Source organism: Schistocerca nitens, chromosome 4 (genome assembly GCF_023898315.1).
Source record: "Schistocerca nitens isolate TAMUIC-IGC-003100 chromosome 4, iqSchNite1.1, whole genome shotgun sequence".
NCBI lineage: Eukaryota > Metazoa > Arthropoda > Insecta > Orthoptera > Acrididae > Schistocerca > Schistocerca nitens.
Genome location: NC_064617.1, coordinates 353393027 through 353410249, shown reverse-complemented (window position 1 = coordinate 353410249; position 17223 = coordinate 353393027). Strand labels below are relative to the sequence as shown.

Sequence of the window (17223 nt, the reverse complement as noted above, 5' to 3'; positions counted from 1 at the left end):
AGGAAACCCTGTTTATTTTTACTTTCAAAAGTATCCTGCTTTCAGAACCACTACCTGGAAAAACTTTTGCCTCTATTCAGAAGAGCAACTGAAGAAGAACTCTCTTTGTACCCAGGAAACTGGAAGTATGGAACCTTTTACACAACGCTTGTGACGGAGTGTCGAAAGTTCTTGCCTTGGGGAATGCACAGGTAATTTCTGTGGATATTGTGTGTTATATCTTTAGTTGTGTAATACCGTGGTTAAGTCAACTGCAAGATCTTTTCCTTACTTCATTTTCGATACATAGAAAAACGGTTTTATTTGCCATCAGCTGAACACAGAGAAAATATTAGTTAACAAGGCTAACTTCAGTGTTGGCACCATGTGGTTACTATCAACAAACACCATCCTGTGAGTGTAGCGTAAGGAAAACAAAGGCTAACCTACACTTACATGCAAAACATGTCAGGCAAGTAAATTGTACATATGAAAGCACATATGAAAATGAAATTTCACCAATTATTATATTATAGTTTTTTTTTTTTTGTATATTAGACACTTTGGTCATCAAGGTACATAGGCCACTGATAGCAGTTGCCTGTTAACTACCAGGAGTGTATGTGCAGCTTACTTAATCTCCCCCCACTGCTCCCCCTCCCCGCACTGCTCACCCTCCCCCCACTGCCCCCCTCCCCCCACTGCCCCCCTCCCCCCACTGCTCACCCTCCCCCCACTGCCCACCCTCCCCCCACTGCCCCCCTCCCCCCACTGCCCCCCTCCCCCCACTGCCCCCCTCCCCCCACTGCTCCCCCTCCCCCCACTGCTCCCCCTCCCCCCACAGCTCCCCCTCCCCCCCACAGCTCCCCCTCCCCCCACAGCTCCCCCTCCCCCCACTGCTCCCCCTCCCCCCACTGCTCCCCCTCCCCCCACTGCTCACCCCCACCCCCCAACTGCTCACAAACCCCCCCCAACTGCTCACAAACCCCCCACCCCACTGCTCACCCTCCCCCACTGCTCACCCTCCCCCACTGCTCACCCTCCCCCACTGCTCACCCTCCCCCACTGCTCACCCTCCCCCACTGCTCACCCTCCCCCACTGCTCACCCTCCCCCACTGCTCACCCTCCCCCACTGCTCACCCTCCCCCACTGCTCACCCTCCCCCACTGCTCACCCTCCCCCACTGCTCACAACCCACCCACTGCTCACAACCCACCCACTGCTCACAACCCACCCACTGCTCACAACCCCCCCACTGCTCACAACCCCCACTGCTCACAACCCCCCCACTGCTCACAACCCCCACTGCTCACAATCCCCCCACTGCTCACAAACCCCCCCCCCACTGCTCACAACCCCCCCCCCACTGCTCACAACCCCCCCCCAACTGCTCACAAACCCCCCCCACTGCTCACAAACCCCCCACTGCTCACAAACCCCCCCCACTGCTCACAAACCCCCCACTGCTCACAAACCCCCCCCACTGCTCACAAACCCCCCCACTGCTCACCCTCCTCCCACTGCTCACACCCACCCCCACTGATCACACTCCCCCCCACTGCTCACACTCCCCCCCCACTGCTCACACTCCCCCACCACTGCTCACACTCCCTCCCCCCCACTGCTCACACTCCCCCCCCTGCTCACACTCCCCCCCCTGCTCACACTCCCCCCCACTGCTCACACTCCCCCCCACTGCTCACACTCCCCCCCCCACTGCTCACACTCCCCCCCCCACTGCTCACACTCCCCCCCGCCCAAACTCCCCCCCCGCCCCACTGCTCACACTCCCCCCCGCCCCACTGCTCACACTCCCCCCCGCCCCACTGCTCACACTCCTCCCCACTGCTCACACTCCTCCCCCACTGCGACGCCACCCCCCACTGTGACGCCACCCCCCACTGCGACGCCACCCCCCACTGCGACGCCACCCCCCACTGCGACACCACCCCCCACTGCGACGCCTGCCCCGCACTGCGAAGCCTCCCCCCATTGCGAAGCCTCCCCCCCCCACTGCGACACCTCCACCCCACACTGCAATACCTCCCCCCCACACTGCAACACCTCCCCCCCACACTGCAACACCTCCCCCCCACACTGAGCCGCCTCCCCCCCACTGCGACGCCTCCCCCCCCACTGCGACGCCTCACCCCCACTGCGACGCCTCACCCCCACTGCGACGCCTCCCCGCCACCACTGCGACGCCTCCCCGCCACCACTGCGACGCCTCCCCGCCACCACTGCGACGCCTCCCCGCCACCACTGCGACGCCTCCCCGCCACCACTGCGACGCCTCCCCGCCACCACTGCGACGCCTCCCCGCCACCACTGTGACGCCTCCCCACCACAGCGACGCGTCCCCCCCCACTGCTCGCATCTACCCCTCCCCCTAATGCCACGCCTTCCCCCCACGGCGACGCCTTCCCCCCACTGGGACGCCACCCCGCCACCACTGCAACACCTCCCCCCCACGGCGACGCCTTCCCCCCACTGGGACGCCACCCCGCCACCACTGCAACACCTCCCCCCCACTGCGACGCGTCCCCCCCACACTGCGACGCATTACCCTCCCTATTGCCACGCCTTCCCCCCACCGGGACGCCTTCACCCCACCGGGACGCCTGCCCCCCACCGGGACGCCTGCCCCCCACCGGGACGCCTGCCCCCCACCGGGACGCCTGCCCCCCACCGGGACGCCTGCCCCCCACCGGGACGCCTGCCCCCCACCGGGACGCCTGCCCCCCACCGGGACGCCTGCCCCCCACCGGGACGCCTGCCCCCCACCGCGACGCCTGCCCCCCACCGCGACGCCTGCCCCCCACCGCGACGCCTGCCCACCACCGCGACGCCTACCCCCCACCCACCCACTGCGACGCCTACCCCCCCACCCACCCACTGCGACGCCTACCCCCCCACCCACCCACTGCGACGCCTACCCCCCCCCCCCACACACTGCGACGCCTACCCCGCCCACACACACACTGCGACGCCTACCCCCCACCCACTGCGACGCCTACCCCCCCCCCAGCTACTGCGACGCCTACCGCCCCCCCCCACCCACCGCGACGCGCTTGCCCTCCCCCCCCACTGCGACGCGTCCCCCCCCCACTGCGACGCGTCCCCATCCCACTGCGACGCGTTTCCTCCCCCCTACTGCGCCGCGTCCCCCCCCACACTGCGACGCGTTTCCGCACCTTCCACTGCGTCGCGTTCGCCCCCCCCCTCCTGGGATGCCTTCCCCCCCCCACTGGGACGCCTTCCCCCACACTGGGACGCCTTCCCCCCCACACTGGGACGCCTTCCCCCCCACACTGGGACGCCTTCCCCCCACACTGGGACGCCTTCCCCCCCACACTGGGACGCCTCCCACCCCCCACTGCGACGCCTCCCACCCCCCCACTGCTTTGCCTTCCCCCCCACTGTGACTCCCCCCCACACTGTGACTCCTCCCCCCCCACTGCGCCTCCTCCCCCCCCACTGCGGCTCCTCCCCCCCACTGCGGCTCCTCCCCCCCACTGCGTCGCCTTCACCCATCCCACTGCAACTCCTCCCCCCCCCCCCACTGCGACGCCTTCACCCCCCCCCCACTGCGACGCCTTCACCCCCCCCCCACTGCGACGCCTCCCCCCCACTGCGACGCCTCCCCCACTGTGCCCCTCCCTCCCCCCCACTGCGACGCAACTCCCCCACTATGACGCCTACTCCCCTACTGTGACGGCTAACCCCCCCCCCCCCACTGCGACGCCTCCCCTCCCACAATGAACCTTCCCCTCCACTGCGCCTGTGCCCCTCGTATGTCAGTGCCCCCTCCCCCTTTCCTCACATCATCTACTCTCTCATGCCTCTCTACACTCTCTCACCCCTCTTAACACCCCCTGCGGATCCGGGTGTAATAATAGGCTCGAGGTATTCCTGCATGTCGTGAGAGGCATCTAAAAGGAGTTTCACAAATTTCGGCCTTTATGTGATGGTCCCCTGTATGGTTTGACCATTCTTCAAAATTTTCCCAAAGAGCGACTCAATTGGGGAATGGTGCCTTATTGGTGCATCGTGTTCATCATGCATTGAGATCTTTAGCCCACTTTCTCATCGTCGCATTTCAGTCCCGCTCATTCACCATCTCTTGGGCGAGGACATCTTCCTGGATGTGTTTTCCACCATGCATAATGCAGTGTCGCTTTCTGCGTCGATGATGACCATGGACGTCTTTGCACCTGATATCCAGCATGTTAGCCAGTCTGTTGTGGTGGGGCTGCCATGTATTCTTTTGGTTGTAGCCCCCTGACTGCACAGGGATCACTCTGCTGATGCCTGTGCCATTGCCTACCCATGTATGCCAAGGGGTAGATGCCCGTCCCCCTGGGGCATCGGGACTCCTGGCAATGGCCATCCTGCCAGATGGCCTTTGCTGCGGCTGGGTGGCGCCCGTGGAGAGGGCCCCTGGTCGGAGTGGGTGGCATCAGGACGGATGACACGTGATGAAGCGTAGTCCATCATTTCTTGCTGGTAGTGAAACACCAGCAGTCCTTAAGCGTTCACAAGCTCAATTCAATGCACAGAAGAATGGCCCCAAATTGTTCCCCTCCCTGGCCACACCGTGGGAGGAACGTCAGGCTAAGGATGACAGTGGATCTTATTCACCCCGGTACCTTGTATTTTAGAGAGCTGATGGGGAATTTTTCATGATGATGAATCCTCAGGTTTTTGTTGAGCATATAGAGGACAAGTTTGGGGAGATGAGGGATCGTCCAAAATGAGATCTGGATCAGTCTTGATCAGAACAGCATCCTCTGCCCAGTCACAGACATTACTCGCTTGTGACAAGCTGGGGGATGTTTCTGTAACCATCACGCCCCATAAGAGCTTAAATATGGTCCAGTGTTTCATATTTAACAGGGACCTTCTTTTACAGTCTGACAATGAGCTGTGGGCCAATTTAGAGCAGCAAGGTGTACATTTTGTCCGCCGTGTCCACCGGGGTCACAGAGATAACCATGTTGCCACCAGTGCCTTCATCCTGGCCTTCGAGGGTGTTGCATTGCCTGAGAAGGTCCAGGTGATAGTCTACCGCTGTGATGTAAAGCCTTATATCCCTCCCCCGATGCAGTGCTTTAAGTGCTGGAAGTTCGGCTATATGTCTACCCACTGTGCTTCCAGCGTCACATGTCGAGATTGTGGATGTCCATCACATCCCAATACTCCATGTGCCCTGCCTCCCATCTGTGTCAGCTGTGGAGAACACTATTCACACTGCTCGCCAGAATGCAGGATTCTCCAGAAAGAAAGGAAAATCATGAAGTATAAGACCCGACTGACCTACACTGAGGCTAAGAGAAAATTTGAACGCCTGCATCCTGTATGTATGACATCGTTGTACGCCGCTGCTACAACAGTTCTGGCACCATCAGCTCTGCCAACCCCATCACGTCTCAGAGCTGGAAGACTACACATGCCCCCTTGATGGTAGGGAGCATTTCTCCTCCCTGTTGCTCCCACACCACCTACATCATGAGCAACACTCCCCCCCCCCCCCCCCGACCGTCGGGGGAGTCCTAAGGAAATGCAATCCGAAAACAAAGGAAGTAGGTTACAGTACGCTTGTTCGCCCACTGCTTGAATGCTGCTCAGCAGTGTGGGATCCGTACCAGATAGAGTTGATTGAAGAGATAGAGAAGATCCAACGGAGAGCAGCGCGCTTCGTTACAGGATCATTTAGTAATCGCGAAAGCGTTATGGAGATGATAGATAAACTCCAGTGGAAGACTCTGCAGGAGAGACACTCAGTAGCTCGGTACGGGCTTTTGTTAAAGTTTTGAGAACATACCTTCACCGAAGAGTCAAGCAGTATATTGCTCCCTCCTACGTATATCTTGCGAAGAGAGCATGAAGATAAAGTCAGAGAGATTAGAGACCACACAGAAGCATACCGACAATCCTTCTTCCCACGAACAATACGAGACTGGAATAGAAGGGAGAACCGATAGAGGTATTCAGGGTACCCTCCGCCACACACAGTCAGGTGACTTGTGGAGTATGGATGTAGATGTAGATGTAGTTACTCGGCCATTGATTTACTAATTTTCAGCCCAGGATTTCTCCCGTCTATCCACTGGAGAGCACATTATGACCTCTGTGGTAGTGACTATTACCCCATCTTCCTGTCACTGCCCAAGCGTCAGGCCCACGGACGCCTTTTGATTTGGGCTTTAAACAAGGTGGACTGAGAAACTTTCACCTCTGCTGTCACTGTTGAATATCCCCAACACGCTAGTATCGATGTTATGGTTGAGCAGGTGACTACAACAATTGTTTCTGCGACAGAAGACATGATCCCTCTCTCTTTAGGGTGCCCGAAGCGTAAGGCAGTCGCTTGGTGCTCGCCGGAAGTAGCTGAAGGAATTATGGAGCATCGGTGAGCTCTACAGCAGCATAAGCGGCACTCTTCCCTGGAGCACCTCATAGCCTTTAAATGACTCTGTGCCTTGCGTTCGCCAACTTATCAAACGACAGAAGCAGGAGTATTGGGAGAGATACATCTTGACCATTGGGTGCAACACGTCACCTACCCAAGTCTGGGCAAAGATCAAATGTTTTTTCAGGTACCAGACCCCAACAGGGGTTCCTGGTGATACCATAAATGGCGTGTTATCTACTGATGCAAACGCGATTGCCGAGCACTTTGCACGAGCCTCTGCATCGGAAATTCCCCCCCCCCCCCCCCCCTCCAGCCTTTTGCACACTCAAACGGTGGCTGGAAGGGAAAGTCCTCTCATTCACTACACGCCACAGTGAATCCTATAACGCCCCATTTACAGAGTGGGAGCTCCTCAGTGCCCTTGCACATCGCCTCGACATGGCTCCTGGGCCTGATCGGATCCACAGCTGGATGATTGAACTTCTGTCATCTGACTACAAGCGACATATCCTCGTCATCATCAACTGAATCTGGTGCGATGGCATCTTTCCATTGCAATGGCGGGAGAGCACCATCATTCCTGTGCCCTCACTAACGTTCTTTGTAAGCTGCTGGAACATATGGTGTGTCGGCGGTTGGGTTGGGTCCTGGAGTCACAAGGTCTACTGGCTCCATGTCAGGGCAGTTTCTGCCAGGGTCCCTCTACCACTGATAATCTTGTGTCCCTCGAGTCTGCCATCCGAACAGCCTTTTCCAGACGCCAACACCTGGTTGCCATCTTTTGTGACTTCGTAAAGCATATGACACAACCTGGCGACATCATATCCTTGACACATTGTATGAGTGGGGTATCCGGGGCCCGCTCCTGATTTTTATGCAAAACTTCCTATTATTCCATACTTTCCATGACCAAATTGGTGCCTCCCACAGTTCCATCCATATCCAGGAGAATGGAGTCCAGCAGTTTTTTCTCTATTTTTAGTTGCCATTAACGGTCTAGCAGCAGCTGTCGGGCCCTCCGTCTCACCTTCTCTTTATGCAGACGACTTCTGCATTTCATACTGCTGCTCCAGTACTGGTGTTGCTGAGCATCACCTACAGGGAGCCATCCACAAGGCACAGTCATGGGCTCTAACCCATGGCTTCCAGTTTTCCACCATGAAGATGTGTGTCATGCCCTTCTGTCGGCATCGTAACATTCATCTGGAACTAGCACTTTACCTTAATGACGATCCACTCACTGTAGTGGAGACATATCGATTCTTAGGTCTGGTTTTCTTTGCTTGTTTGACTTGGCTTCCTCATCTTCGTCAGCTTAAACGGAAGTGTTGGCAGCACCTCAGTGCCCTCCGCTGCCTGAGCAACACCAACTGTGATACAGATCGCACCACGCTGCTGCAGCTCTACAGAGCACTTGTTCAGTCCTGCCTTGACTATGGGAGTGTGATTTATGGTTCGATGGTGCCCTCAGCATTGCGTTTGCTTGACCCATTGCACCATTGTGGAGTTCGACTAGCAGCAGGAGCTTTTAGGACGAGTCCAGTGACAAGCGTAGTGTGTTACAGTGCACACATTCATAGCTCTCCTGAACATCCTAATTATCGTTGTCTTTTCCCAACCACAGCAGTTCACCCCCGCATTTGGAGCCCAGGTTAGGGCTAACAATTGCAGTTCGCATATGATCGCTTCTGACTGAACTGGAGTCCTTCCCTCCACCACTTCTCCTCGAGGTCCATTTACATACACCTCCGTGGTAAAGCTGTTGGCCGAAGCTTTGCCTGGACCTTTTGCGTGGCCCTAAGGACTCCGTTAACCCAGCGGGTATCTGCTGTCACTTTCTCTCGATTCTTGAAGTGTTCTGGGCCTCTGAAGTGATTTACACCGACAGCTCAATGGCTGATGGTAATGTTGGCTTCGCCTTTATCCACAGAGGCCGTATTGAACAGCATTCCTTACCTGATGGCTGCAGTGTATTCACTGCAGAGCTGGTGGCCATATCTCGAGCATTTCAGAATATCCATTCATAACCCAAGGAATTGTTCCTTCTGTGTAGTGACTCCTTGAGCAGCCTACAAGCTTGTCAACCAGTGCTACCCTCACCATCCTTTGGTGGTGTCCATCCAGGAGTCCATCTATGAGCTGGACAGGTCCCGTCATTCAGTGGTGTTTGTGTGGATCCCAGGACAAGTTGGCATCGCCGGCAACGAACTTGCCAACAGGCTGGCCAAACAGGCTACACAGAAACCACTTCTGGAGATGGGCATCTCTGAACCTGACGTGCGTTCTGACATACGCTGCAGGGTTTTTTGGCTTTGGGAGACAGAATGGCGTAACAGTATGCACAACAAACTGCGTGTCATTAAGTAGACTACGAATGTGTGGAAATCTTCCATGCGGGCCTCTCACAGGGAATCAGTTGTCCTCTGCCGGCTCCACATTGGCCATGCTTGGGTGACCCACAGTTACCTCTTGCACAGTGAAGACCCGCCTCAGTGTCAGTTGGTCGTGCGGTTGACAGTGGCCCATATTCTGGTACACTGTCCCACTTTGACTGCCCAACGACGAAATCTTGGGGTACCAGACTTGTTGTCGCTCATTTTATCTGACAACGCCTCATTGGTTGATTTAGTTTTACGTTTTATTTGTGAGGGTGGGTTTTATCATTTGATCTAAGTTTTAGCTCATGTCCTTTGTCCCTCTGTGTCCTCCACCATAGTGCTTTTAGGGTGGAGGGTTTAATGTGTTGCAGAGTGGCTGGCTTTTCCTCTTTATTCACCGTGCAGCTGCTACAGTCACAGGTTCGAATCCTGCCTCGGGCAGGGATATGTGTGATGTCCTTAGGTTAGTTAGGTTTAAGGAGTTCTAAGTCTATCGGAATGATGACCTCAGATGTTAAGTCCCATAGTGCCTAGAGCCATTTGAACCTTTTTATTGTCATGGTCGGCCAGCCACTGTAATCTGATTTCTTGTTTTACTCTCTTCTGTTTCTAGTGTCTCTCTGTTGTTTCCTTGTCCTCTTTTGTTCCTTTTATTGTTCATTGCCTTTATTTCATTCTTGTGGTTTTTCCTTTCTGTCCATTTTGTGTTATATGTCTCGTCTGTTTTATTCTCACACTTGTGGCATTGTTTTATTAGGAACAAGGGATCGATGACCTCGTAGGTTGGTCTCTCTCCCCCTATTTTAAATCAACTAACCAACCAATCACCCCTCTTAACCCACTCTCACCCTGCCCCAACCTCCCTCTCCCCCTTCCTCCTCCCCCTTTCCCCAGCCTCCCTCTCCCCCTTCCTCCTCCCCCTTTCCCCCTGTCCCTCCGACTCCCTCTTCTCCTTCGCCCCTCTCCCCCAAACCTCCTTCCCCCCCCTCCTCCCTGCCCCTATATCCACCCTTGCTCCCCCTCTCTTCCCTCTCCCCCTCTCCTTCCTCACCACGTCTTCCCCTGCTCCCTTCCCTCCCCCTCACTTCTGCTCCCTCTCCCCCTCTCCCACTCCCTCGTTTTTGTGGCCTAAAGCTTCACAATTTGAGACTTGTCACAACTGGGTAATATAGCTTTCTTTAATTCATATCATTCTGTAGAATATATAAACAATTTTATTTTCTTCAATACTTCAAAAGTGCCAAATACTGCTTCACTTCAGATGTATTCAGCATTGCATGAAAACCTAATTCCCTAGTGTAATAGCCTTTCATTCTGTCCATTGATAGTGATGTACAAATGATTTTTTTCACATTATGACTTACTTGCATAAACAAAGAACTTGCTGGGTAACAAATGTGCAAACCGCTATAATTTTTGTTGGTTTGGAAGTAGTTGCTGAAAGATGAGCCTAACTTAAGTTTTCTTTTTACACCATTTGTGTGTGGGGGGGGGGGGTGAAAACGGGTGCATGAGTGCATGAGGGAGGGGGGGGGGGGGAGGAATGTGAGGACGATGGCGATGAATGGAAGAAAGCATTTAAATAACATCCCGAGTGTTTTCTTACCAGCAGTTTGAGATATTCGAAAGATTCCTTGGCAGCCATGATCCATTAGCAACTGGCACACTGTAAAGGCTTTACTGAATAGGCCTCAAACATCATCATATGTCTTTCAAAGAAAATCAGTTTACTAGTTGAACGTTCAGGCAAACTTCATAGCACAAGACAAGGCTTCAGTCTTTCAAAAGTTCTGTACCTTGCTCAGTAGCATCCTCTGAGAGATGATAAGAATAACTCACTGTCAATACATCATATTCTTGGTTTTTGGTAATAATTTTAATAGTAAACATTGTTTTTTTGCAGGTTTGAGGAAGCTGGTGGACAAGTCAAAAACAAACTTCTGAGCAGCTTTAATGATGTTTCTGGTGACTTTGACATGGTTGTTAACTGCCTTGGTTTGGGAGCAAAATATTTGTGCTCTGATCATAATATGGTACCCATCAGAGGCCAGGTTCTCAAGGTATAAAATATAAATGAAGTATCTTTATTTCTTAGAAATTAGGTGTTTTTTTTATACCATTGCAGTACTTGATTAACCCTTCTCTGCAGCAGATGGCTGTACTGCTTGCCAAATGCAGGTGCCATTGCTGAGAGACAGCATTCCGACCAATATGAAATATTTATCATCCAATGTTTTGAAAACTATTCAGTGAAAAATTTTGACTTTTGCACATCTTTCAGTCTGATATGCTCACTCAATGAAGAACGGAATTTCTTTTCATTATCCATCATACTTACTGCACTGCATCAGATTAAGTAAAACGTTGCAAACAATTTTAAAGATTTTGAAGATGTAAAAACGCATTGCTTATGGTGATTTTAGCTCGTACACTGCAGTGAATGAAATGTAGATATGATATTGAAATATTATTTTAAACTGAGATAAGGTTGATATCTCACTTCGTTCTCAAGTTATTGAATTTAGTATCTGATAGATGGTCCCGTGTGACATGCCCATTCCTGTCCATACTCATAGCAAATCATGTGGTTTTAACAATCACCATATCTCATAAACAATACCAAAGAAGGAAAGTTGCTACTCACCATATAGCGGAGATGCTTGCTGAGTCGTGATAGGCACAGCAAAAAGATTTACACAATTATAGCTGTCAGCCATTAATGCCTTTGTCAGCAGTACACACACACACACACACACACACACACACACACACACACACACACAAACGCATCTTGCATACACATCTGCAGTCTCAGAGAACTGACACCACACTGCAAGCAGCAGCACCAGTGCACGATGGGAGTGGTGACTGGGTGGAGAGGAGGAGGGATAGTATGGTGGGAGTGGCAGACAGTGAAGTCTTGTAGTTTAGACAGAGGGCAGGAGAGAAGGTGTGGAGGGGGAGGGGGTAAGTAGTGGAAAGGAGAGAAATAAAAAGAAATTAAAAGACTGGGTGTGGCGGTGAAATGACGACTGTGTAGTGCTGGAATGGGAACAGGGAGGGGGCTGGATGGGTGAGGACAGTGACTAACGAAGGTTGAGGCCAGGAGGGTTACGGAAACGTAGCATGTATTGTAGGGAAAGTTCGCACCTGCGCAATTCAGAAAAGCTGGTGTTGGTGGGTAGGATCCATATGGCACAGGCTGTGAAGCAGTCATTGAGATGAGGGAGATCATGTTTGGCAGGGTGTTCAGCAACAGGGTGGTCCACTTGTTTTTTGGCCACAGTTTGTCAGTGGCTGTTCATGCAGACAGACAGCTACATAGAGTGCAGCACAGTGGTTGCAACATATCTTGTAAATCACACAACTGATTTCACCAGTAACCCTACCTTTGATGGGATAGGTGATGTTAAGGGATCAGACTGGAGTAAGTGATGGTAGGAGGATGTATGGGACAGGTCTTGAATCTTAGACTATTACAGGGGTATGAGCCATGAGGTAAGGGATTGGGAGCAGGGGTTGTGTAAGGATGGACGAGTATATTGTGTAGGTTCAGTGGACGGCGGATTACCACAGTACGAGGGGGTGGGAAGGATAGTGGGCAGGACATTTCTCATTTCAGGGCACGATGAGAGGTAATCTAAACCCTGGCAGAGAATGTAATTTAGTTGCTCCAGTCCCGGATGGTACTGAGTTAAGAGGGGAATGCTCCTCTGTGGCCGGACTGTGGGACTTCGGGAGGTGCTGAGAGTCTGGAAAGATAAGGCACGGGAGATTTGTTTTTGTGCAAGAATGGGAGGATAATTACAGTCAGTGATGGCTTCAGTGAGACCCTTGGTATATTTTGAGAGGGACTGTTCGTCACTGCAGATGCGACGACCATGGGAGGATAGGCTGTATGGAAGGGACTTCTTGGTATGGAATGGGTGGCAGCTGTTGAAGTGGGGGGTATTGCTGGTGGTTAGTAGGTTTGATATGGACGGAGGTACTGATGTAGCCATCTCTGTGGTGAAGGTCCACATCTAGGAGAGTGGCTTGTTGGGTTGAGTAGGACCAGTTGAATCAAATGGGGGAGAAGTTGTTGATGTTGTGGAGGAATGTGAATAAGGTGTCTTCACCTTCAACCCAGATAGCAAAGACGTCATCAATGAATCTCAACCAGATGAGGGGTTAGGATTCTGGGTTTTTAGGAAGGATTCCTCTAGATGTCCCATAATAGGTTAGCATAGGATGGTGCCATGCGGGTGCCCATAGCCGTACCGTGGATTTGTTTGTAGGTAATGCCTTCAAAGGAGAAGAAATCGTGGGTGAGGATATTGTTAGTCATGGAGATTAGGAAGAAGGTTGTTGATTTGGAATCCATAGTGACGAGCAGGGCACCGTGTGGTAAAGGGACAGGAACTGTGGAGAGTCGGCCGAGGAAATGGTTGGTATCTTTTATATAGGAGGATAGGATCCGGGTAATAGGTTGAAGGTGTTGGTCTACGAGAGCAGAGATTCTCTCAGTGGGGGCACAGTAGTTGGCCACCATGGGATATCCTGGGTGGTTGGGTTTATGGACTTTAGGAAGCATGTAGAAGGTGGCAGTGCATGGAGTGGTAGGGGTACGTAGAGAGATGGACTCTGGGGAGAGGTTCTGGGATGGGCCTAAGGATTTGAGAAGTGACTGGAGATCCTGCTGGATTACTGGAATGGGATCGCTGTGGCATGGTTTGTAGGTGGACATTTCTGACAGCTGACAGTCCTTCTGCCACGTAATCCTTGCAGTTCAAAACAACGGTGATGGAGCCTTTGTTTGCAGGTAGGATTATAAGTTTGGGATCAGTTTTTAGATGGTGGACTGTGGTTCTTTCTGCGGATGTAAGGTTGGTTTGCATGTTGAGGGATTTGGGGAATGATGGTGAGGCATGGTTCGAGGTTAAGAAATTCTGGAAAGTTAACAGGGGGTGGTTTGGAGGTAGTGGGGGTGGATCACGGTTGGATGGAGGAGTGGACTGAGTTAGGCAAACTTCAATATTGGTCTTTGGTTGAGTCTGAGTGGTCGGGTTGGTGGTGATAAAGTATTTCCACTGTAGGGACTGGGAGAAGGAGAGAAGGTCTTTAACTAGTCCTGCATGGTTGAATTTGGGAGTGGGGCAAAAGGTGAGGCCTTTGGAAAGGACTGATATTTCTGTGGGACTAAGGCTTCTGGAGGAAAGGTTCATAATTGTGTTGCGGGTCTGTTTAGGTTCTGGGTTGTGTGTGGTGGTTGGAGGAAGTTTTGGAGGGTGGGGTATTTGTTAGGTCTGCGAGACAGGGTTTGTCAGCTATGAGAGGGCATGGGGAAAGTTTGTAGGTTGTTGTAGAAGTCGTGGACAGTGGTACTCCGAGGTGGGAGTAGGAAGTGAGCAGGATGGAGAGCTTTTTGAGGTGGCGTTGTGCATGTTGCTTAAGTTCCTGCAGGACAAGAATTTCAATGTGTGTTATGAGCTCCAGGAATTTGGGATTACATAGCAGGAGAATTTTGGGATGGAGAGAAGGTACTGCAAGGAGGTTTGGGCTTGTTTGATATGGTTTTGCAGGACTATGTTGGTGAGGGCTAAGGATTGGCGGAATCTGAACAAGTGGTGGACATTGTGAAAGGAGGGGTGGAAACCAGAGATGGGTAATTTGATGGTAAGGCCATTAGGGGGGATTTCATGAGCCAAGCAACAACGCAGGAACAGTATGTGGGACTGGGTCTGGCTAGGGATAAGGAAACTTTTCCCCCACCATCTGCATGCTTCCTAAAGTCCATAAATCCAACCACCCAGGATGCCCCATTGTGACCAGCTACTGTGCCCCCACTGAGAGAATTTGTGCTCTTGTAGACTAACACCTTCAACCCATTACCTGGAACCTATCCTCCTATATAAAAGATACCAACCATTTCCTCGACCGACTCTCCACAGTTCCTGTCCCTTTACCACACGGTGCCCTGCTCGTCACTATGGATTCCAAACCAACAAACTCCTTCCTAGTCTCCATGACTAACTATATCCTCACCCACGATTACTTCTCTTTTGAAGGCATTACTTACAAACAAATTTGCGGTACGGCTTTGGGCACTCGCATGGCACTATCGTATGCTAACCTATTATGGGGCATCTAGAGGAATCCTTCATAAAAACCCAGCATCCTAAACCCCTCACCTGCTTCAGATTCATTGATGACATCTTTTCTATCTGGATTGAAGGTGAAGACACCTTATTCATATTCCTCCACAACCTCAACGACTTCTCCCCCATTTGATTCACCTGGTCCTACTCAACCCAACAAGCCACCTTCCTAGATGTGGACCTTCACCTCAGAGATGGCTACATCAGTACCTCCATCCATATCAAACCTACTAACCACCACCAATACCTCCACATTGACAGCTGCCACCCATTCCATACCAAGAAGTCCCTTCCGTACGGTCTAGCCACCCCTGGTCGTCGCATCTACAGTGACAAACAGTCCCTCTCAAAATATACCAATGGTCTCACTGAAGCCTTCACTGACTGTAATTATCCTCCCATTCTTGAACAAAAACAAATCTCCCATGCCTTATCTTTCCAATCTCTCAGCACCTCCCAAGGTCCCACAGTCCGGCCACAGAGGAGCATTCCCCTCTTAACTCAGTACCATCCGGGACTGGAGCAACTGAATTACATTCTCCGCCAGGGTTTCAATTACCTCTCGTCGTGCCCTGAAATGAGAAATGTCCTGCCCACTATCCTTCCCACCCCCTCGTACTGTGGTAATCCGCCGTCCACTGAACCTACACAATATACTCGTCCATCCTTACACAACCCCTGCTCCCAATCCCTTACCTCATGGCTCATACCCCTGTAATAGACCTAGATGCAAGACCTGTCCCATACATCCTCCTACCACCACCTACTCCAGTCCGGTCACTAATATCACCAATCCCATCAAAGGCAGGGCTACCTGTGAAACCAGTCATGTGATTTACAAGCTAAGCTGCAACCACTGCAATTCTAAGTAGGCATGACAACCAACAAGCTGTCTGTCCGCATGAACGGCCACCGACAAACTGTGGCCAAAAAACAAGTGGACCACCCTGGTGCTGGACACGCTGCCGAACATGATATCCCTCATCTCAATGACTGCTTCACAGCCTGTGCCATATGGATCCTTCCCACCATCACCAGCTTTTCTGAATGGTGCATGTGGGAACTTTCCCTGCAATACTTCCTACGTTCCCGTAACCTTCCTGGCCTCAACCTTCGTTAGTCACTGTCCTCACCCATCCAGCCCCCTCCCTGTTTCCATTCCAGCACTACACAGCTGTCATTTCACTGCCACACCCAGTCTTTTAATTTCTTTTTATTTCTCTTCTTTCCGCTACTTACCCCGTCCCCCCTCCACATCTTCTCTCCTGCCCTCCGTCTAAACTGCAACACTTCTATGTCCACCACTCCCACCATACTATCCTTCCCCCACCCTGCCCCAGCCTCCTCCTTACCTCCACCCAGTCACCAATCCCATCATGCACTGGTGCTGCTGCTCACAGTGAGGTTTCAGTTCTCTGAGACTGCAGATGTATGTGCAAGATGCATTTGTGTGTGTGTGTGTGTGTGTGTGTGTGTGTGTGTGTGTGTACTGCTGACAAAGGCCTTAATGCCGGCAGCTATAAATGTGTAAATCTTTTTGCTGTGCCTATCATGACCCAGCATTACCGCTATATGGTGAATAGGATCTTTCCTTCTTTGGTATTGTTACATTCTATCTTGGATTTTCCATTGTTTGATATCTCATAAACAGTTCAAGATACTGAAACAAAGTATTGCAAATGCGGCACATCTTTTGTATGGGAAATACTTAAAACTTAATTCATCTACAGCAGTGAGATGTTGGCAGCTCAGGACACATACAGACATCCATAGCACTGTAGAAAAACCAAAGCAGCACATACATATATACATCTGCAGCACCTGGAAAGCGGCATAGCAGGAGGTGTATACACACTCACAGAAGCAAAAGGGTTAAGGACTCTAAAAGCGGGTCACAATAACTGTATTTTTAATGGCCAGCAGCCCTATCATTAGATAGCAGCTCTATCATCTTCGAATGTAGCAGAATTTCAGTGTACTACGGAAATTTGACTGGCATAACTGTTTGGGATGTTTGTCAATATGGCCAACTCTACGTTCTGAATTTTTTCCTACCTGTGAGAAGAGATGGTAGCTAATAGGAACCTGATGAAATGTGAATCACATGCAGTATTCTCTTCACCATAAGAATAATACGAATGTAAACATTTTGCCATGTATCCTTTCGTTTTTGCTGCTATCTCATTAAAATCCTGTCTGCCTAATAAACTACGAAACTAGAGTGAGACAACAGCAAACGCGGAAGAATATACGTATCGTGTCATGTTTATATTCGTATTATTCTTATGCCTAATAGTGATACAGTCAGAAATG

The 17223-nt window shown here is 51.7% G+C and overlaps 1 protein-coding gene across 7 annotated transcripts in view; it reads left to right on the top strand.

Annotated features, from left to right (window-relative positions):
- Positions 1-17223, top strand: part of LOC126251818 (D-aspartate oxidase) — a 253875-nt gene that overhangs the window by 201248 nt on the left and 35404 nt on the right. For all 7 annotated transcript variants that reach the window (XM_049952470.1, XM_049952473.1, XM_049952472.1 and 4 more), the window contains 2 exons: positions 46-191; positions 10677-10833. In XM_049952470.1, the coding sequence (XP_049808427.1) occupies positions 46-191; positions 10677-10833 (303 nt within the window). The remainder of the gene's footprint in view (positions 1-45; positions 192-10676; positions 10834-17223) is intronic.